The 23,894-nt window shown below is 40.8% G+C and overlaps 1 protein-coding gene across 1 annotated transcript in view; it reads left to right on the plus strand.

Moving 5' to 3' along the window:
• The window catches only part of LOC134082758 (NACHT, LRR and PYD domains-containing protein 12-like), a gene marked incomplete at its 3' end in the record, with an annotated part of 43,604 nt that extends 22,804 nt beyond the window's left edge, over positions 1 to 20,800 (plus strand). Inside the window, exons 3-9 of the mRNA XM_062538712.1 lie at positions 138 to 229; positions 2,380 to 4,222; positions 6,437 to 6,607; positions 9,069 to 9,239; positions 11,866 to 12,036; positions 18,624 to 18,794; positions 20,641 to 20,800. Of these exons, the coding sequence (XP_062394696.1) occupies positions 138 to 229; positions 2,380 to 4,222; positions 6,437 to 6,607; positions 9,069 to 9,239; positions 11,866 to 12,036; positions 18,624 to 18,794; positions 20,641 to 20,800 (2,779 nt within the window). The remainder of the gene's footprint in view (positions 1 to 137; positions 230 to 2,379; positions 4,223 to 6,436; positions 6,608 to 9,068; positions 9,240 to 11,865; positions 12,037 to 18,623; positions 18,795 to 20,640) is intronic.
• Positions 20,801 to 23,894: the final 3,094 nt, after the last annotated feature.

Below are 23,894 nucleotides of genomic sequence, written 5' to 3' on the forward strand. Positions count from 1 at the left end.
AATTTTTTGGAAGTCACTTTAGATCAAACTGTCAGCTAAATACCAGTCAGATTTAAATGTATGGGACTCCATATACTGTACCTCTCCACTAGTACTTACCTTCATGCTAACTGACTCCAATGTTTATGTGCTTGTAGTGAGTTGACGGCTGATCAGTTGATGGGTGGAGTGCATCAACAGGTACTGAGTGACACCATCACCTGTGAACACAACATCAACAAGAGCACAGGTGAGGATTAGAGAAATGACAAGTTACAATGTTGAGTTAAGTCATAAGTTTGACATACTAAGTCAAAATGATGAGATGCAACTCAGATTTTTGAGATTTTAAATAATAATAATAATTATTATTTTAGGATATTAAAATATTGGTAGTAATGCAATGACGATATCAACATGATGATAATCTGATAGACATTAAAAAGCCATATTTCCATCCCCCTTTGGAATTGATATGGTCAAAATCATCCCCCCTCTGAAACGGCCATCCCCCTCCCCATCCCCTGTAATTTTTCAATGAATGTGGAAATATCACCACTATTTCATTTTCAACATTTAGCTTTTGCGCACATCGAGGCTAAAATACTGTGGACGAGGGACATGCTTCTCCTATTGTCACGGCAGTCAGCGACATATGCATGCAGCCTTCTTTTACTGTCTATGCGTACGACAGGTGATTTCATTCAGCAGCATCATGGCCAAGCGACAAGCAAAGTTTGATCTAAGGGACGTCGGCTTAATTAAGAGGACAAAAAGTTGATGAATTAGAAAGAGTAGGCTACATTTATACTCAAACCTGAAACGCCCAAGGGGCAGCGAACGTTCTGAGAGGGTAGACAGTATGGCGGCCGCCATGCTAAACAGTAGACCGTGGCTAGCTGGCCATTCCATTGAATCCTATGGGGCGTAAGCGCCACTTTTGACATCAAATAACGTTACAGCTGAAGCGTTTTAAACCTTTATATGAACATTTTCTATTGTCGGAGTGCATACTACATTGTGAAATTGGCGTCATAATCTCGTAACTGTTTTATCGGCAGAGTAATAAACTTTTTCCGAAATCAATGCTAACGTGGGAATGCGCATGCGTCCATAGAGAGTAAAGCGTCGCCATAGGTCAGACTCGGTCAGACTACGTGCCTACGTCACATATACGACACTTGAGCCTGCGCAGGAGACCTATGACGGAAATAGTAGACCAATAAAAAACGTTGAAATTTGCTTCCTTGGTCTCTGCTGACGTCTACGTGATAGCTCTGTCCATATCTTTTACTGTCTATGGAAACGCCCCGTCTCCCCGGTTTGCTAAATTGAAGGCACCTAGCCCGCTAGCGAGAGCTAGGTGTTCACTCCAGCTATTTCTGAACAAACTTGCCATTATGTAATTTGAAAGGATAGGCTACCGTAGCGGCTCATGGCGAGCTAACGCAATGTTGTCCAACTTTTTAGGTCATCTTATTGAGAGTGATGTATGAATGCATCCTCACTCACACAAAATAATAGTTTTGTAGTGTGCGGTTCTGCAAATAGACAATGTCACGAGGTGGCTGAAGAGACAAACGTCTGAGCATCTGTTCATCTTTAGAATTATTATTCCGCTGTGCAGGTAGCCTAGGCACAAAGAATACGCTTTTGTTTTGCATTTTTAAAGGTAGAACGTAAGACTGAGACTGAGCTACAAAGTATACCACCAACATTGTTGTGTGGCAATTAAAGTTTCTGTTCTAGGCTACTGTATGGTGGTAGAATTTCAGAGTGAAAGCAAAAAGTCTCAACTTTTTTTGTTGGTTCCATTTAACTTGGCTAGATTGGTAATTATAAGTCATCGTTGAATGCATTAAAATTGATGTCTGGTTCACTAATTCAGATCTGATAGATATTTAGTATATTTAAGTGATAATGTTACTCTGCATGGGATCAGTTTTAGCAACTCGAGTAGACATGATCTAAAATCTTAGTGACACATAAAATGTACATGAATTGGAAGAAATGTAGGATTTGCCAATGTCCAGCAGGTCACGCTATAAATGGACTAGAATACAGGAAATTGCATCTTTAAAATTATTTTTTTTTCTGGAGGAGGACCCCCATCACCCCCGCAACACTAATACCCAGATGTGCATTTTAAAATCCACCATCCCCCCTGCCATTTTTTAACAACTCGACTACTGCTGATATTGTCACCTTGTCTGGTGAGAGCACTAACCGATCTGAAGTTCTAATCCCCAGTCTAAGGTCCTATCAAAAAGTTAATATTATTTTCTCAACTTTGCTATATGTGTGTCTTTATGTCTGCCATTTTCCCCAAGTGGTAGAGATGGGCTTCCACAATTTGCAATAGTTAAAATGTATTAACATCAGCTTCTTAATACCAAACAGATAAGGAAGTTCTGAGGAGAGTTAAAGAGAAACATAAAGCCAGTCTGAAGAGGAGGTTTGAGAACATATCTGAGGGCATCATCAAACCAGGAGCTGAGATACTCCTCAATAAGATCTACACAGAGCTCTACATCACAGAAGGAGAGAGTGAAGGGGTGAATAAGGAGCATGAGGTCTGGCAGGTAGAGTCAGCATCTAGACTACAAACCACAGAAGACAAACCAATCAGCTGCAATGATATCTTCACGCCCTTACCTGAACAGGAGAGGCACATCAGAACTGTGATAACCAAAGGTATTGCTGGCATTGGAAAAACGGTCTCTGTGCAGAAATTCATTCTTGATTGGACAGAGGGGATAGCCAATCACGATGTAGACTTTATGTTTCCCCTTCCTTTCCGTGAGCTGAATTTAATCAGGAGTGATGAGTATAGCCTTCACAAGCTCCTGATTGACTTCCACCCTGAGTTGAAGGAGCTAAAGGATGGTGAAGAATACAATGACTGTAATATTGTGTTCATCTTTGATGGTTTGGATGAGAGTCGGTTACCTCTGAATTTCCAACAGAGCATGAGATTGTCTCATTTAAAACAAGCAGCATCAGTGAATATTCTGATGACAAGCCTCATTCAGGGAACTCTTTTCCCTTCTGCACATATCTGGATAACCTCACGACCAGCAGCAGCTGGACAAATTCCTGCTCAGTATATCAACCAAGTTACAGAAATACGAGGATTCACTCACCCACAGAAGGAAGAGTACTTCAAGAAGAGAATCAGTAATGAGAGTCAGGCCAACAGAGTCATCTCACACATTAAGGCATCCAGGAGTCTCCACATCATGTGTCACATTCCTGTCTTCTGTTGGATTGCAGCCACTGTACTTCAGCAGATGCTGGAACAGGACACCGCCCAGAAAATCCCTAAAACTCTGACTGAGATGTTTGTACACTTCTTGCTTATTCAGACCAAAAAGAAGGATCAGAAATATCAAGGCAGATATGCAAGAGATATGAAGAGGCTCTTGCAATCACAGAAAGAAGTCATACTGAAACTGTCAGAACTGGCTTTCAAGAATCTGGAGAATGGCAACCTCATGTTTTATGAGGAAGACCTGCAGAAGTGTGGCATTGATGTCAGTGAAGCCTCAGTGTACTCTGGCATGTGCACTGAGATCTTCAAGGAAGAATCTGTGTTTCAGCAGAGGAAAGTCTACTGCTTTGTGCATCTGAGCATCCAGGAGTTCCTGGCTGCTGTGTTTGTGTTTCACTCTTACGTGAATGAGAACTTTGAGGCACTACAATCCCTCCTCAGTGAAAAACCTACCAGCCCCTTCAGATTTTCATATTTTCGATCAGTGCTGGGCTCTCAATCACAAGATAATCTCTGTAGGTTACTTAAGAGTGCAGTGGATGAGGCTTTGAAGAGCAGGAATGGACATCTGGATCTTTTCCTTCGCTTCCTTGTGGGCGTCTCCATGGAAAGAAATCAGAGGCTTCTGAAAGGACTCTTAAATTGTACATACAGGAGCTCAAAGAGCATTAAGAAAACATGTCAGTATATTAAGGAGCTCAACAGTGAAGGTCTCTCTCCTGAAAGATGCATCAATCTTTTCCATTGCTTGTTTGAAATGAATGATCATTCCATGCACCAAGAGATAAAAAAATATCTGGAGTCACCAAAGGATTTCAAAGGCCAGTTGTCTCCAGCTCATTGTTCAGCACTGGCCCACATGCTTCTGATGTCTGAGGAGGTGCTGGATGAGTTTGACCTGAAGAAATACAACACCTCAGATGAGGGCCGCAGGAGACTGATCCCAGCTTTGAGATGCTTCAGAATCGGACGGTGAGTTTCCAATAGAGATGGATAAGCTCATGAATGACCAACATTTTTAATCGTTTTTATTTTAGGGGTCCAAACATTCTCAATTACTTTCTTGTCTAAACATGTCAACTTTTCGCAATGTTCAAATAATTGAAAGTGAACGTGAACATGATCTGTCTTTGTTCTGTCTATACAGACTAGCTGTCTATGATCTCAATGATAAATCCTCTGAGACTATCGCCAGTGTTCTGAAGTCACCCAACTCCCCACTATACCCATATCTATACATACTCTCAGTACCCGCCCATGTATTATGGTGGACTTTTCCCCAAATTTATTTTGGAACACTGAGGGTAACAATCAAGGGTATTTCTTTAACTGAAAATATTTTTACCTGTGTAGGAAGTTAAACCAAGTTATAATATATCTGTTCGATATTTATGTTTATGCCATACCACCCAAGGCTACTGAAATAGCATTGACTTGGCATGAAGTTGGGTTCACTTTATTTACTTTACGTCAATAACAAAGGAGCTTCTGTTGTAGTGGCTACTTTTGCTATGTTTTTTAACTTGACTTGCTACATTTATTTTAAGGAAGCTTTTTATAGTTAAACTTCATTCAATATAGAGTAACTAGTAACTTATCTCAGCACATTTTCCAAGTAGCTTGCCCAACACTGATGACCATACACTGTATGGTGAAGCTTTTCATGTAATGTAATTTTACCATTACAGTGTATACCATTACATCAGAGTATTCATTCATTATGTTATTTATAGGGAGAGTTTGTTAAAACTATCCCCTCTTCGTCATTAATGGAACAGTCCACCGTTTTTTCATATTAAGCTATGTTATTCCGTTAACTAAGATAAGTTGATACATAGCTCGCCCGTTTCAATGCGTGCACTTAATGGCTGTGGCGCGCGGCGCTACTTTGATACCACTTAGCTAGCCTACGTCATTCACTCGGATCTGAACAGAGATGAAGTTAGAAGCGACCAAATACCGTTACACGAGTGGTTACGCGATCAAGTATGGTGAGACAAAAACTTGGCGCTTTTCTAAGCAGGTAAGAAGGATAACTATAATGTGTGGCGGAATAGCACTTGGGAGCATTTTGACACAGCGCAGTAATATCAAAGATCGTATAGTTACTAAGATGAATCAAAAAGGGGTTTTTCAATGGACTGAAATGGCACCACTTCCGCCTCCTAAAGGGGCGTGATCAGTGACGAGATAATCGGTTTAGAACGGTGTAGAATCAGCAGAAGCAAGTGCCGTTAATAACAGGTTTATTTCTCCCATAGAAATGCTCCTGTTTGCCTCCTAAATGGGAGTGGCAGTTGCGTCACAATGAAACCAGAATTTAGCCTCATATGAATCGTCTCGCTTTATAAACCGTCTCTGGTAATATCCTCACTCCAAAGTGAAACTGAAAATCCAAGAGTGATGATATTACTGTGCCGAGTCGAAGTGCTCCCAAGTGTTATTACGCCATACAGTACAGTTATCCTTCTAACTTCATCTCTGTTTGGATCCGAATTAATGAATTGGGCTAGCTAAGTGCTATCAAGTAGCACCGCGCGCCAGAGCCATTGAATGCACGCATTGAAACGTGAGAGGTACAGTCATTGTCAAAATTGTTGTCACCCCATGCTAAAGTTGACTAAAAAGAGGAATATAAAATCATCTTTTGGAAATTGATTTTAATGGCTTATGTAATAAAATTAGGAACAATCCAACCTTTAAGGACACACCAATTTTCTATGTGAATGAATAATGTATCACAAATAAATAAATGTTCTTCCCAAAATACTGGGGTCAAAAATCTTGTCACCCCTATGTAACCCTATGGGAATTTAACAGATAGGGTTAACATAGGGGCAGGCAGTTTTTTATTTTTATAGGCTACTTATTTCATGGATCCAGGATACTATGCATCCTGATAAAGTTCCCTTGGTCTTTAGAACTAAAATTGACCCACATCATCACACACCCTTCACCATACCTAGAGATAGGCATGGTGTTTTGTTCAGTTTTGTTCAGTTAGCCTATTAGCTTGTTTGATTTGCATTGAGTTCAATGAGCATCAAACAGGCTAATAGGCTAACTGAACGAACTCGTCTTAGTCAAAGGGATACTTCACCGATTAGCATTAAGCTTTGTATCTTTAGAAAACAAGTCATGTTTTTGAACGAGTAAGAACTTGTATTTTGTCAAATTACCTCACAGACTCGCTGACTGCAAACTCACAGAAAAGTCCTGCGAGCATGTGGCCTCAGTTCTGCAGTCACCAAACTCCCTGATAGAGCTGGACCTGATGGATAATGATCTGACAGATTCTGGAGTTCAGCTTCTGTCTAAAGGACTATCTAGTCCCCACTGCAAACTGCAGATGTTAAGGTTGGTGTTTGAGTGTTATTAGTTGTGCATTTCCTAATTAGACCTATTTTATAACTGACGTTGTGAACCGATGTTGATAAATGAAACTCATACAAAAGCATTTTGTTAGAATTGATTCAATTTTGATAGTGAACCCAGAAGTTTTACTGGACCCAGAAGTTTTACTGGACTCACTTATCAGGATGTATACAGTTTGTCATGTTAATATCTCATATCTCTCTCATTGTCTCTGTATTTCTGTCTCTCTCTCAGGCTCTGCAAGTGTGGTGTCTCAAATGAGGGATATGTTTGGCTGGCTCTGGCCCTGATGTTAAACCCCTCCTGTGTGAAAGAGCTGGATGTGAGCAACAATCATCCTGGAGAATCAGCACAGAAGCTGTTATCTGTTACACTGGAGGATCCTCACTCCAAAGTTGAAGCCCTTCAGTATGTACTCTAGAAACGGGAATCTTGAGTTGCATTTCTAGTTTCACAAGTGTTTCGATTTCCTGAGACAGTTTTCCACTCAGAAAAAGTAACAAAATGCAAATTTTACAGTTTGAACACATGATACGTTGAAATTGGACAGGTCATGTTTATGTGAAGATCCACCTACACATGAGAGAATTATTTATACAATAATAGATGAGGCATAATGAATATGTTTTACATCTGGAATAACAGTGAGAACCTCAGTACACTAAAGGAAGTAGTGCTAGGAATATGTGCACTTTCATTGTTTCAGAAAGTGTTGTTTAACAGTCATGCTATCTGCTACTGTTGTGTTTGTTCCTTTAAAAACTAGCTGACTGTAAACTCAGAGATAAATCCTGTGATATTTTGAGACAGTTTCACACTCTACCGGCAGTTTTTAACAGGGACTTAAAACATTTATTTTAAGCAGCGCATATGTTTTTAATTAACCTGGCTAGCTGTTATAACCTCAATTTTTAACACATCACTTTTTAGAGTGTACAATTGCAGTATTGATATTACCTTAGAGTATTCATCCATTACACTTCTTTATGAGGATAATTTGAAAACAATATGCCTTCTTTATCATTAATGAGAAATAAATTGTCTTTTGTCACAATGTTTTACAGACTTGCTGGTTGCAAACTCACAGATAAGTCCTGTGAGATTGTGACTACTGTTCTGCAGTCACCAAATTCCCCGATAGAGCTGGACCTGAGTAACAATGACCTGGGAGATTCTGGAGTTCAGCTTCTCTATAAAGGACTGTCTAGTTGCCAGTGCAAACTGCAAACATTAAGGTTGGTGATTGACATTTATTCATGACAATTTATTTCCTGATAGTTTCTGAGAGCCACATCAACATAACAGTCAAACGGTGTCTACCTACATCACTGTACTTGTGGTGTCCTACCAACCAAGTTTTCAAAAGAGAATGGCTCTGGATTCTCCGGTTCACTTTCAAGGGCATGACCAGCGGAGAAAACTAATGTTAGTTTATTTAATTATTGGAATCTTCCAACAGTTAATATAAGTAGGGCAAGTAATTAAGTAAAATGTGCTTGTAAACGAAGGCTTCAAATGCAATTTGAACTAATTTCCAATGAAAATACACATCTACATTGTGTACTGATGCCATCAGCACAGCCATTGATTGTGCACAAAGTAGTAACTGTCCTTCTCTGTCTCTCATGGTTTAAAGCCCACCTCATGCGTGATTATTGGTTCCTGGGTTTTGGTTGTGTGGAAATGGGCTTGAATGGAGGGGTGGCCAGATAAATCTGCCAATGCAAATTCAAATGTGCTCTCAGATTTAAATGGGTTCCCAGACCAACATGTGAGCCTATTTCTGAGAGAGTGAAAATGAGAATTTAAAGACATGTCATTATTTACACCTTTCGTCATTGCTTTTATCATTCAAAGGTAAAAGGGATATTCCACCATTTGGGGAATTAAGCTCATTTTCCACCTCCCCTCGAGCACAACAGTTGATATTTACTTTTTTCCCATTCATCCAACCGTTCTGTGAGTCTGGAGATGGAACTTTTAGCTCCAGACTAGGATATAGATCATCGAATCGGTTTAGACCATTAGCATCTCACCTGCTAGCATCACGCTTAAAAAGTGACTAAAATTTCCGGTAATTCTCCCATTTAAAACTTGTCTCTTCTCAAGTTAGAAAGTACAATAAGACAAACTGAAAATGAAACCTGGCGATTTTCTCGGCTGATTTGACATGGAACTACTTATCTGGCGTAATAAGCAAAGAAAGTTGCAAATGTACCATGGGAGCAGTGATATCACCCACCACTACTGCTTGTTGCCTATGGGGACTATTTTCAGATGCTGTGTGATATCACTGCGCCCATGGAAAAAACAGAGAGTTGGGGGTCTCATAAAACGTAGGCTCTGCTCTAGTAAACTTCTTCTGCAGCGTTTTTGTAACTTGCTACATTATCCCTTCATCAGTAATGAGTAATAATGTGTCTTTTGTCACACTATCTTACAGACTTGCTGGCTGCAAACTCACCGATAAGTCGTGTGAGCTTGTGGCCTCAGTTCTGCAGTCTCCAAACTCCCTGATAGAGCTGGACCTGACGGATAATGATCTGACAGATTCTGGAGTTCAGCTTCTGTCTAAAGGACTATCTAGTCCCCATTGCAAACTGCAGATGTTAAGGTTGGTGTTTGAGTGTTATTTATAGTTGTGCATTTCCTGATTAGACCTATTTTATAACCAGCGTTGTGTGAACCGATGTTGATAAATGAAACTCATACAAAATCATTTCGTAAGAATTGACTCAATTTTTTTATTTTTTTTTTAAGATTTATTTTTGGGCTTTTTATGCCTTTATTTGGACAGGACAGTAGAGAGAATGACAGGAAGTGAGTGGGAGAGAGAGTTGGGGTGGGATCTGGAAAGGACCACGGGGCGGGAATCGAACCCGGGTCGCCAGCGTACGGTGCAGGTGCCCCAGCCAGTTGCGCCACTGCCGGGGCCAGAATTGACTCAATTTTGATAGTGAACACAGAAGGTTTATTGGACTTATCAGGATGTTTACAGTTCATCATGTTAATATCTCATATCTCTCACTCAGGCTCTGCAAGTGTGGTATCTCAGGTGAAGGTTATGTTTGTCTGGCTCTGGCCCTGATGTTAAACCCCTCCTGTGTGAAAGAGCTGGATGTGAGCAACAATCATCCTGGAGAATCAGCACAGAAGCTGTTATCTGCTACACTGGAGGATCCTTACTCCAAAGTTGAAGCCCTTCAGTATGTACTCTAGAAACAGAATACTTGAGTTGCATTTCTAGTTTCACAAGAGTTTACAGTTTGAACACATGATATGTTGAAGTTGGACAGGACATGTTTATGTGAAGATCCACCTTACACAAGAGAGAATTACTTATGCAATAATAGATGATGTATAATGAATATGTTTTACATCTGGAATAACAGTGAAAACCTCAATACACTCAAGGAAGTAGTGCCAGGAGTATGTTTGTGCACCTTTGGTGTTTCAGCAAATGTTGTTTAGCAGTCATGTGATCTGCCACTGTTGTGTTTGTTCCTTTAAAAAGCTGGCTGTAAACTCCTGTGATATTTTGAGACAGTTTCACACTCTACCGGCAGTTTTTAACAGGGACTTAAAACATTTATTTTAAGCAGAGCATATGTTTTTAATTGACCTGGCTAGCTGTTATAACCTCAATTTTTAACACATCACTTTTTAGAGTGTACCATTGCAGTATTGATATTACATTAGAGTATTCATCCATTACACTTCTTTATGAGGATAATTTGAAAACATTATGCCTTCTTTATCATTAATGAGAAATAAATTGTCTTTTGTCACAATATTTTACAGACTTGCTGGTTGCCAACTCACAGATAAGTCCTGTGAGATTGTGACTACTGTTCTGCAGTCACCAAATTCCCTGATAGAGCTGGACCTGAGTAACAATGACCTGGGAGATTCTGGAGTTCAGCTTCTTTGTAAAGGACTGTCTAGTTGCCAGTGCAAACTGCAGACATTAAGGTTGGTGATTGACGTTTATTTATGACAATTTATTTCCTGATAGTTTCTGAGAGCCACGTCAACATAACAGTCAAACGGTGTCTACCTACAGTACATCACTGTACTTGTGGTGTCCTACCAAACAAGTTTTCAAAAGAGAATGACTCTGGATTCTCCGGTTCACTTTCAAGGGCATGACCAGCGGTGAAAACTAATGTTAGTTTATTTAATTCTTGGAATCTTCCAACAGTTAATATGAGTAGAGCAAATAATTAAGTAAAATGTGCTTGTAAACGAAGGCTTCAAATGCAATTTGAACTAATTTCCAATGAAAATACACATCTACATTGTGTACTGATGCCATCAGCACAGCCATTGATTGTGCACAAAGTAGTAACTGTCCTTCTCTGTCTCTCATGGTTTAAAGCCCACCTCATGCGTGATTATTGGTTCCTGGGTTTTGGTTGTGTGGAAATGGGCTTGAATGGAGGGGTGGTCTGATGGACATGCCAGTGCAAATTCAAATGTGCTCTCAGATTTAAATAGGTTCCCAGACCAACATGTGAGCCTATTTCTGAGAGAGTAAAAATGAGAATTTAAAGACATGTCATTATTTACACCTTTCGTCATTGCTTTTATCATTCAAAGGTAAAAGGGGTATTCCACCATTTGGGGAATTAAGCTCATTTTCCACCTCCCCTCGAGCAAAACAATTGATATTTACTTTTTTCCCATTCATCCAACCGTTCTTTGAGTCTGGAGATGCAACTTTTAGCTCCAGACTAGGATATAGATCATCGAATCGGTTTAGACCAATAGCATCTCACCTGCTAGCATCACGCTTAAAAAGTGACTAAGATTTCCGGTAATTCTCCCATTTAGAACTTGTCTCTTCTCAAGTTAAAAAGAACAATAAGACAAACTGAAAATGAAACCTGGCGATTTTCTCGGCTGATTTGACATGGAACTACTTATCTGGCATAATAATCAAAGAAAGTTGCAAATGTACCATGGGAGCAGTGATATCACCCACCACTACTGCTTGTTGCCTATGGGGACTATTTTCAGATGCTGTGTGATATCACTGCGCCCATGGAAAAAACAGAGAGTTGGGGATCTCATAACACTGCCTTGGCATGAAGTAGGTTCACATTTATTTTTGCATTTTTTTGTCAATTAAACGTAGGCTCTGCTCTAGTAAACTTCTTCTGAAGCGTTTATGTAACTTGCTACATTATCCCTTTATCAGTAATGAGTAATAATATGTCTTTTGTCACACTATCTTACAGACTTGCTGGCTGCAAACTCACCGATAAGTCATGTGAGCTTGTGGCCTCAGTTCTGCAGTCTCCAAACTCCCTGATAGAGCTGGACCTGAGTGACAATGACCTGGGAGATTCTGGAGTTCAGCTTCTTTCTAAAGGACTGTCTAGTCCCCACTGCAAACTGCAGACATTAAGGTTGGTGATTGACATTAATTTATGGTCATGTATGTTCTGATAGTTTAAGAAAGGCACATCAACATAACAGTCAAACAGTTTGCCAATTGATACAATACTGGATCTTGGAGGTTTACTGGACTCAATTGTCTCGTTCTCTCTGTATTTCTCTCTCTCTCTCAGGCTCTGTAATTGTGGTATCTCAGATGGAGGTCATGTTTGTCTGGCTCTTACTCTGATGTTAAACCCCTCCTGTGTGAAAGAGCTGGATGTGAGCAACAATCATCCTGGAGAATCAGCACAGAAGCTGTTATCATCTACACTGGAGGATCTTCATTCCAAAGTTGAAGACTTTGAGTATGTACTCTAGAAACAGAAAACTTCAGTTGCATTCCTAGTTTCACAACTGTTTTGTTTTCCTGAGACAGTCTTGTCCACACAGAAAATGTAACAAAAGGCAGAGTTTACAGGTTGAACACATGATAAGTTGAAGTTGGAGTGGACATGTTTATGTGAAGACTAACCTACACAAGAGAGGATAACTCTAAAGATAATAGATTATATATAATCTATGGAATGATAGTGGAATAATAGTGGAAACATCAATGTACTAATGGGAGTAGAGCCTATTTCAGCAAGTGTTGTTTAACAGTCATCTGCTACTGTTACTAGCTGGCTGTAAACTCAGTGATACATCTTTTGAGACTGTTCCACACTCCCACCTTAAACAGGGACCTAAAACTGTTATTTTAAGCAGAGCATATTATTTTTAATTAACCTGGCTAGCTGTGTTCAAGTCAATTTTGAACACACCACTTTTTAGAGTGTACATGTACAATTGCAGTATATGGCATTACATTACAATATCCATTCATTTAGTTATGATTTATCAACAGTGTCCCTTCTTTATCATTAATGAGAAATAATTTGTCTTTTGTCATAATGTGTTACAGACTTGCAGGCAACAAACTCACAGACAAGTCCTGTGAGCTTGTTGCCTCAGTTCTGAAGTCTCCAAACACCCTGTCAGAGCTGGACCTGAGTAACAAGGACTTGGGAAATTCTGGAGTTCAGCTTCTTTCCAAAGGACTGTCTAGTCCCCACTGCAAGCTGCAGATATTAAGGTTGGTGATTGACATTTCCTTATTGCTGTGCATATCCTGATGGTTTAAGAGAACCACGTCAACATAACAGGTAGACAGTCTACTTACATCCCTGTACTGTGGTGACCTACTTGTGAATACACCAAACCAACTCTCGAAAGAGAATGGCTCTGGATTCTCTCAGTTCATTCTCAAGGGTGTGACTAGTGGTGAAAACTAATGTTGGTTCATTAAACTCATACAAAATCTTCTTGTGAGTGCAGGAAGTAAGTAAGTTGAACTTGTAAGCTAAGGCTTCAAATGCAATTGTTCACTCATTTCTAAAGAAAATACATGTCGACATTGTGTAATACTGATGCGATCAGCACAGCCATTGATTGTGTACAAAGTAGTTCAAGTTCAAGTTCAAGTTCAAGATACTTTATTGCCATTTATGTAAAAACATATAGGAATTTGTTTCAGCAATACAGTGTGTGTTTTCTTCAATACATATAGTGCAGCTAGACAAAGACAGTGATGACACAACAGACAGACAACAGTGCATAGATACTGTAGAGGTACTGTAGTGATGATATTAATAATAATAAAGTGCAATGGGATGGGCATCAGTCATAATCATAGTTCATTGGCCAAGTGACACTCAGATGACACTCAGTGGGGTAGGGGTGGTGGTAAAGGACCAGCCACATTAATCAGTCTGACGGCTGTGGGGAAGAAGCTGAGGCGGGTCGTCCTGGTCCTGGGCACCCGCAGCCTTCTCCCAGAGGGGAGGATGGAAAACAGGCAGTTACCTGGGTGTGTGGGATCAGCTATGATCTTACCTGCCCTCTTCAGTGCCCTGGTGTCATGGAGGGACTTAAGAGAGGGCAAGGGAGTAAATGTGGAAAACTCCCTGCTGGACGAGGGCATACGTCACATATTCGCGCATATGCGCAATTACGTCCTTTTTATAGGAGCTTAGTTCACTGCCGACACGAGTCCAGCAGCTGTAGAGTTGTTAATATTTCCTGTTCTGTTTTACTTTCATATTGTGTTGCTGTGTGCGTTACCGACCATGTAAGTACACAACTGGGACAATTGACATATAGTAAGACCTTAATTTGTTGTGATTTGTGAACTACAGTCCGAATAATAATCCATCCGTTGCTGTTGCTAACAGCACACATTAGACACATTAATTAGACACATGTCATCGTTTCATTCGCGCCACTAGTCTATCACGTGATTACAAGATCCAAATGCTAGTGACATGTTTCATTTGTGGTCTTAGAGCGCCATCTAGTGGCCAATGTTGGTATAACATGGTGTAACTGCTGATTTCTTTTGTATTGGTTTCTATTAATACTCATTGTTACTCAGCATTGTGTTTGCACAGTCATTACTTAAACTTCAGAGCTATTATTGTTACATGCTCTTGGCCTGTACTGCATGGATATATTTATATATTCATGTATATTGTATGTTATATTATTTATGTATGTATGTACAATTCATATTGATATTCTGTATTTACTTTATTTACAGAAAACCACACACACATACTCAAACACAAACACATATACACCTACACTCCAGTACATTCACATACATGTAATTGGAAGCAACAATCCTCTGTTGGACGTGAATGGCAATAAACCTGTCAAACTAAACCAAGTTGCAGCGACTCTCTTGCCGGAGTGCATAGCCAGTTTGGGTGGCGCCAGCGTAGTAACGTACACAGACTTCACAGTAAACGTCCTTCTATGTCCTTCATGGTGTAAAATCTGCCACATGCGGATTTACATGCATGATTATTGGTAAAAAAAATAAATAAACTGTTTATTAATACCCTCAATATCACACTTAATGCACATTTTTTCCAAAATGTAGGGCCCTTTTGAAAGTCAAGAGACATTTTAGTACAGATTTTAAATAGACAACGTTTAGACGTATAGACAACGGTATAGATGTTGCAGCAACAACCTCTCTCTCTCTCTCTCTCTCTCTCTCTCTCTCTCTCTCTCTCTCAGGCTCTGTAAGTGTGGTTTCTCAAGTGAAGGATATGTCTGTCTTGCTCTGGCCCTGATGTTAAACCCCTCCTGTGTGAAAGAGCTGGATGTGAGCAACAATCATCCTGGAGGATCAGCACAGAAGCTGTTATCTGCTACCCTGGAGGATCCTCACCGTAAAGTTGAAGCTCTTCAGTATGTACTCTAGAAACAGACAACTTCATTTGCATTCCTAGTTTCACAACTGTTTTTCCTGAGACAGTTTTGTGCACACAGAAAAAGAAACAATGTGTGGAGTTAACAGGTTCAACACATGATAAGTTGAAGTTGGAGAGAACATGTGAAGATTCCCCTAGACACAAGAGAGGATAATGGATTAGGTATCATTAATATGTAGAAATATAAGTAGAGCCAGGAATATGTGCATCTTTGCTGTGTCAGCAAGTGTCATGTAACAGTCATGTTATCTGCTACTGTCATGTCTATTCCTTAACAGATTAGCTGGCTATAAACTCAGTGATACAGTTCGTATGAGATTGTGAGACAGTTCCACAGTCTACAGACAGTTTTAAACGGGGACATAAAATTAGGGGTCCGCATTAATGTGTTAATCGCGATTCGATTAAAGGGATAATCCGGAGTGAAATGCACTTTAGATAAATTTTTCGGACTATTGGGAGTACATACGTTGAGTTGACACCAAAATCATGTCAAAATCGAGTCAGTACCTTTCCGGAAATGTCGCAGCTGCAGCTGACAACGCTTTAACAACACTTTATTAACATTTCCGGAAAGGTACGGACTCGATTAAATTCATTCTGGACTCTCTATCCGACCACATAAAGACGTGGGGATACTTCGGTTTGGCTTTAGGGATCCTCTACTCACTACCACGTAAGTGTAGTGTTGTTTGGAACAGTAGAAGAGGTATAAAAATAGCGTTTTGTAGCGGCGAAAGGACATGCCCGCGTCACTTCCAGGCTAACGAGTTTTGGCTAAAAACGGTGGGCTCGAACTTTCTCAAAATACATCCGAATGACATGATTTTGGTGTCAACTCAACGTATGTACTCCCAATAGTCCGAAAAATTGATCTAAAGTGCATTTCACTCCGGATTATCCCTTTAAGGAAAAAGCATAACGCGTAATTTTAATCGTGTGCCGGCACTTTTTTATTTTACACCATCACTTCTTCTGTTATCAACGATGTTCTTTGGCTGCTACCATTTAGATCCTTTGATGCAGCGTTTCTTGTCCTCAAACTGCCACAGACACGTCCTAGTGGGCTTCTGCCTTGTCCTCTTCCTGTAGTCATGGAGTTGCAGAAGCTGTGGCCTACTGGTTAGGGCTGGTTAGGGCTTTGAGCTTGTAGCCAAAGTGTTGCCGGTTCAATCCCCGACCAGTAGGAAAAATGTGGGTGGGGGGAGTGGTTCAGCACTGCTCTCCCATACCTGCATCGACGGCTGAAGTGCCCTTGAGCAAGGCACCTAACCCCTCACTGCTCCCCGAGCGCCGCTGTATGAAGGCAGCTCACTGCTCTGGGTTAGTGTGTGCTCACCTGTGTGTTCACCAATTCACAGATCACGGCTCCACGGATGGGATAAATGCAGAGACCAAATTCCTTGTATACGCAAGTATACTTGGCCAAGAAGCCTGCTTTTTAAAATGATTATTATTATAACTAGATGTACCACAAAGTTCTTCTTTTTTCCCGCATCAGTAATATTCTGTCCAGGATTCATGGGGCACTGAAAGAGCGGGGTGCATGAAACTTGGAGGGCCCCACAAGGATGATGACACAGAACCATTCAGTGGGGAGACCCAAGGTCAAACTAGGACCACGGGGCGAAACCAGAGCACTCAATGGGTTCTTCTCAACCCTCTCTCCTCGGTCCTCGATCCTCCGGCTCGTTCCCACTAGTGCTGTGCGATACTACGGTATATATCGTTGTACAACAGAAAAATGTCTATCGTACGATACAGTCCTCTACCGTTTATATCGTAATTTTAACGTGTGTGGCTGTGACTGCTCAGACAATTTAACTGCAGCTGTGTTGCCGCTTCTGGCAGCGGGCAACGTAAACTTAATTTACTGACTCGGGATGGGTGGCCAGGCAAATGAACGCAGGCAGCTAATAGTAAACAAATTAAACTTTTTTGACGTTGGCATAAAGACTAGTGTTGCACGGTGCACCGATACAACAAAAGTATTGCAATACCCTGAAATTAAAAATGTCACAACACCTAATGTTAGCCTACTTTACAAAACGTTAAGAATGTGTTCTTCTGAAGAAGCGGTGCGCAAGGCAGGTCTCCCCTAAAAGCTAGCCTGTGGCTGTGCGTCTTTCCCCCCCTCACACGCACTGGTATGCGCAGCAGTGCTATTAACAGCGAGACATGCTGCTAGTTTAAGTGATGCTATTGTAACACAAAAGTATAGGCTAATATCAAGTTGATTTGCTCATTTGCATCTCTCAAATGTGTGTTGCTAACCAATCTAGGCTATGGCATTTAGATCATTTAGGCTTACTATTGGGTTTAACGTCATTATTTTCTCTCACGTATTTCTTAAAGTGACAGGCACTTAATTACACCTACTGTACACAACCACAACTGATAAAAAAATTAAAATAAAAGAAATTATAAGAAAAATTTGCATTAATGTGTGGGTGTAAATATATAATTTTAAGTAGAAATTCTATATCGGGATATATATCGTTATCGTGGTATAGAATTGCCTATATCGGGATATAACTTTTTGTCCATATCGCACAGCACTAGTTCCCACTGATCTATAGAGCACCCATTGTTGCCGCCCCATCATTCTTTAGATGTCTGATGATGATATACTGTATACAGTATAGACAGTGTTGCATGCTTTATGCCCAAGCTAATATTTTGACAAGAAAATTCCATATGTGCTCTGACAAAGCAAAAATCCAACCTTTTATATAAAGTCATACTGTACTCCACTGTACACTGCAGCCCTATGGGCAGAGTTTAAAAAGGCCAGTCTACAGAAGCTACAGGTTGTTTAGGATTCTACTGAAGAGGCCTAGGTGTTGTAGTGCTGTGGACATTGAGTCTGTCAAATAAAAGATGATGATGATGATGATGATAGATAAGCACACGCATAAACGCACACCCACACTCACAAACTAACCCACACACACAGAAGCACACATGCTGTACACAAAAACAAGCACACATGCACACACTCATTTACAATCACAAGAGTAGGAGATGGAGACAAATTGACAAGCGTGATTTATGTTTGAGGAGAGAATGTGCAGGACTGGGCAGCGGTACTGCTCTGCGTGCACACTCAGCAAATGTGTTAAAATTCTACACAATTTGTGTCATTTTTAACACATCACTTTTTAGAGTGTACCATGGCAGTATATAACATTACCTTAGAGTATTCATCTATTACATGTATTTATAAGGATAGTTAAAAATCATGATCCCTTCGTATCATTAATGACTAATAATTTGTATTTTGTCACACTGTCTTACAGACTTACTGGTTGTAAACTTACAGATAAGTCCTGTGAGCTTGTGGCCTCAGTTCTACAGTCACCAAACTCCCTGTTAGAGCTGGACCTAAAGAACAACAACTTGGGAGATTCTGGAGTTCAGCTTCTTTCTAAAGGACTGTCTAGTCCCCAGTGCAGACTGCATACATTAAGGTTGGTGTTAGATTATTTGTATTGCATTGTGCCACATTGTGCCACTGGAAATCAAGAGCTCTTGCGAGAACACAATATGAATATGACACTCTGGCAATCAGCAATGATGCACGTTACTTTTACTTTTACTTTTAAGTTAGCTTGCTCCTCAGCATGCGTCCCTACATTTGGACAGCACTAACTAGTTGGCGTCACCTGACTCGGGGAGGGGGGTGTGTTGCTTGACGATTTGCATGACGTGTGGAGCTTGACCTGCGCTGTACAATGGATCATGGAATATCTGAGGCCAAAAAAGATGCATCGATGCACGCTTAGAAATCACGCCAAACGAAGTACCAATTTTGTGAGAGCGCTTGACTTTCGGACAGTCTATTCTGACGTAACTTCCTGAAAATTTTATTTGAGACCTACTTTAGTTTGACAAAAAGCTTTCAGGTACTCCTCTTTGCTGTTATGGACCCATCTGTAGGTTTCTCTAGTGCTATGCAGCAGACTGGGCCTTGTGTGTGCGACGTGCGTGTTAGTATTTTCACTCATTTTGAGACACACAGTAATTTGACTGTGATCAGACAGAGGTGTTAGTGATTTGAGCGTGAATGCTTTGAAAGTGAATAGGTCCAAATCTGTAATCATGTAATCAGCTGTTGAGCAGTGATGAGCTGTAGGTATATCTCCCTAACGAGTCCCCTTGCACCCTACCATTGAGCAGGTACACACCAAGGCTTTTACAGAGCAACTCATTTCTCTCTCATGCACATTCCAGTGCACATATTGTTTGTCCACACAACCTTATTCAACAGATAATTAGAGTACTATTTGATTGCTATGGAAATTAAGATGAAGTATTTCGTATTTTCTCCTAATGTCGTTGCAAACGGAAGTTCGAGAGGAACGTGATGAAACTTTGCCACGCCTCCACTTCCTACTAACCTGATAGCTTAGTCAAGGCTCACCTGCCGGTGCTACTGCAGCAGTTGTTGTCGCTCGTAACCCACCACCTTCCCGCTCATCTCCCGTTCACCTGCCATCTCACTTGTGATGGGGGTGATGATCTCACCAGATGCTGCCAGTGCAGCCAGTCAGTGGGATCCAGCGGGGCACTTCAGGACCACGGCCAGCGACCAACACCCAACTGCTACCTCTGCTTCTCTGTTCACGAGGAGCTCGTCAGGAACCTGACTAGTGACCTAGACAAAGCGCTCCCACATTTATCTATCTGGCAAATAAAGGATAGTGAACTCTTAAGCCGCCTTCACATTGGCACTCCGTAATTCGCAGTGCTCCCCCGTCGGACGTCGGACTTGACCGTTGGAAGTGTCGGAGGCTTTTCGAGTTTGGGAGTAAAATGTACAATAGTGCTATTTTATTTCTAAATTAATTGTCTAACTGCCCTAATAGTGTTAAGAGACCATGTAAGACAGTGACATGACAAAAAACTTCGTTTGGAAATAATTATTTATTTTACATCAACCGTTCATTTTATTTTTCACAAGATGGGCTTGTGCACCACTATGGATCATACACGTTCCTTTTCGATGACTTTTGTTTTAAACTTTATCGTTTAAAAGCATGTAATATGACATTATAAAAGATAGATATTCAATTTGTTTATCAGTACCATAGCAACGCTAACTTCCTTCGGATAGGAACCGTCCGTTGCTGTCGTACGAGTTCAATTTTTTTAACGCATGCGGATGACCAACGGACCCAATTTTTTTCGCACCGCACTGTTCGGACCCATTCGCATACGGTCTGCGAATCTCCATAGGAAATGAATGACTTCCGGCCGTTTCGCAGCCGTATCTACTGTGCCAATGTGAAGGCGGCTTTAGTCTTCTCTTTACAGCCTGCAGAAGTGCAGCATTGGAGAGGAAGGCTTCACAGCTCTTGCATCAGCACTGAGATCAAACCCCTCACACATGAGAAAGCTGTGGCTGGAGGGGAGTAAAGCAACAGACTCAGGAGTGAAGTATCTTTCTTCTCTTCTGGAGGATCCCAACTGTAAACTGGAGAATCTAGAGTATCACAAGACCAAATACTGAGTTGCTATCAGTGAATTTAACAGTACATTTTAAAATGTTATGTGTTCAAAAACACAAGTTTTTCTTCTTTCACATGAAATCTGTTGACATTACTTTAAACACTTCTAAACCCAAAAGCCTTTTCATCTCTCACTCACTCACTCACTCACTCACTCACTCACACACACGCACACTCTCACTCACACACTCTCACTCACTCTCTCTCTTCTCTCTCTCTCTCTCTCTCTCTCTCTCACACACACACACACACACACACACAGTGTCACACTCACAGACACATACTATACACACACACACACACACACACACTTACTCACTCACTCACTCACTCACTCACTCACTCACTCACTCACTCACTCACTCACACACACACACACACACACACACACACACACACACACTCACTCACTCACTCACTCACTCACTCACTCACTCACTCACACAACACTCACTCACTCACTCACTCACTCACTCACTCACTCTCTCTTCTCTCTCTCACACATACACACGCACGCACACACACAGAGACACATACTACACACACACACTTACACTCACTCATACACACACACACACACACACACACACACTCTCTCACTCACTCACTCACTCACTCACTGACTCACTGACTCATTCACTCACTCACTCACTCTCTCTCTCTCTCTCTCTCTCTTCTCTCTCTCTCACACATACACACGCACGCACGCACACACACACACACACAAACACACACAGAGTGTCACACTCACAGACACATACTACACACACACACTTAGGGCCCGTCCCATTTCAGCCCCTAGCCCTAGATTTGAACCCTTTCCCTAGATTTTGCGCGTTCCCGCGGGGGGGTAGGGTGTCCCAATACGTTAGGGAGAATGGGAAAGTGTCTATCCACCCCTAAAAATGCCCCTCGGCCGCAAGTCAGCTTTGGACCAGACTTGCGGCCAAGGGGGTATCCCATGATGCTTTTCGAACTCAGCCAGCGGCAGTTTTTTCGGAACAAGATGGCGGACGCCGGTGGAAACGAAGTTTACAAATGTAAGTATATATTCGCAAATAAGTATGTAAAAATTCTGAAATGTGTCGGAATGTGTTAGTTAAATGTATATGAAATGGACTTTTAAGTTAATTGTTTAGAAATCACTATTTGACGACGATCGTAAATATGCCGAGAGCTTCGCAAGAGTCTACCCATTAGCTAGCAGCTACCTGCTACACTGACAGGCAGGGGGGTGTGTCCCGTTGTATACAGATGTTTCGTGCTTATCCATGCTTCAAATATTCGTGATAACAATGTTTAACTAGAAATGCAATTCCAAGGAATTACCAGTGCATGAAAATGCAAAAATAGATAGATAATGTAGATATGGTTACTAAGGTGTAGCTAGGGTAAACATGGTGGTTGCATAGTTTACAGAGAGTTGATAGTGTGAAGGTAGACTGTTTAAAGATGAAACATTCCAGTTCTAACTTAACTAATGATTTCTATTCATGTTAAAATGTTGATTAGCTAACTTAGCTAATGATTTCTAGCAGTTATGTTAAAAATGCTAATTATGCTAGCAATGCTAACTTTATTAACAATGCTAACCAGGTTGATTAGCTAACTTAACTGATGATTTCTAGCAGTAATGTTAAAGATGTTAACTATGTTAAATATGCTAACAATGCTAACCAGGTTGATTAGCTAACTTAGTTGATGATTTTTTGCAGTTATGCTAAAAATGCTAACTATGCTAACAATGCTAACTATGCTAACCATGCTAACTAGCTAACTTGCTAGTGAGGACTTTTATTTTGAAACATTTGTTGTTAGGGTATCCATGGTGGCCACTATCAGGAAACAAGAAGTTACTGCAGTATAATCATGTTGGTTGCTATGGAAACGGTCATAAACACTTCATTTTAATGGTTGCTATGTTGGTTGCTAGGTACATGGAGGTTTCATGTAGTTGACTGGATGCATAGTGGATGATAACTGACAGTTGGAATGGTTGAACAGTTCAATAGTTGAGTAGTTTCAATGGTTAAATGATTTAATAGTGTATAATTGCAGTGAGGACTTTTATTTTGAAACAGTTGTGGACAGAGGAAACAGTTAACAGGATATGTAGTCTTCTGAGAGACTGTATGCTTAAAGCCAGAGAAACTGACAGTTGGTGCCCAGGGGCCGGTTGCACCAACTGGTCTTTACTAAGTCTGGTCCTAACTGCTAAGTTGGTCTTTGTTAGGACCAGTCTTTAGAATTCAACTAAAGTCGGTTGCACCAGCAGAACTTACGCCTGGTCTTAACTACGCCCGGTCTTAGCGATGCGCGTCCATGTGAATGCCTACGGAACAATGACAACTTGCCTGTTTTAAAGATTCTCTGTCAATCACGTCCCCCGTTCGGAGGAAACAGCGGATGACATGTAGCCTAATGCGTGGAAGTGGCACCTATTTAAATAGCTAAATAAATAACTTAACAATTACTGTAGCCTAGTTCCTTCTCATTATGTCTTGATATAGAATAAGCAAAGGAGACGCATTATAGCATTATCTTTTCAGAGATTAAGGCTACCAATAGGCTGTGGCAGAACAACACTAACTGGTAGAAGCGTTATCTGCACTGTAAAATGCAGGTAAAAAGTTTGCATGTTATGTAAAGAGCTAGACCCATTGGAATACGGAATAACGTCAGCCAACCAGCCATGTTGTGCTAGGAATGCCGTAACAGGCAATTATCTAACAAATGTAACGTTAGCTTACACGGTTTATTTTTATGCACTAAACGTAATTGTAGGGCGGGCTAATATGCATCTTTGAAATGTTTCCAAGTGTATGGTTATGCTATTAGGAATGTACAAAGCTGTTAATAAAGGTTTTTAATTCGTGAATGATACCGAAAGCCCCTGAATGATTGGCAGGCTGGCGTAGTGCAGTGTCAACCTAAAACGAGTGCTAGCTGGCCAACAAGCGAGCATGGGATTAATAACAATGTAGTTTGCGCTTTAGAAACGACTGTGAGAAGTGCTAAAATGTTGGTCTTAAGAACTTACGCCTACTACCGAGTAGGCGT

The sequence above is a fragment of the Sardina pilchardus genome, chromosome 1, assembly GCF_963854185.1.
Source record: "Sardina pilchardus chromosome 1, fSarPil1.1, whole genome shotgun sequence".
NCBI lineage: Eukaryota > Metazoa > Chordata > Actinopteri > Clupeiformes > Clupeidae > Sardina > Sardina pilchardus.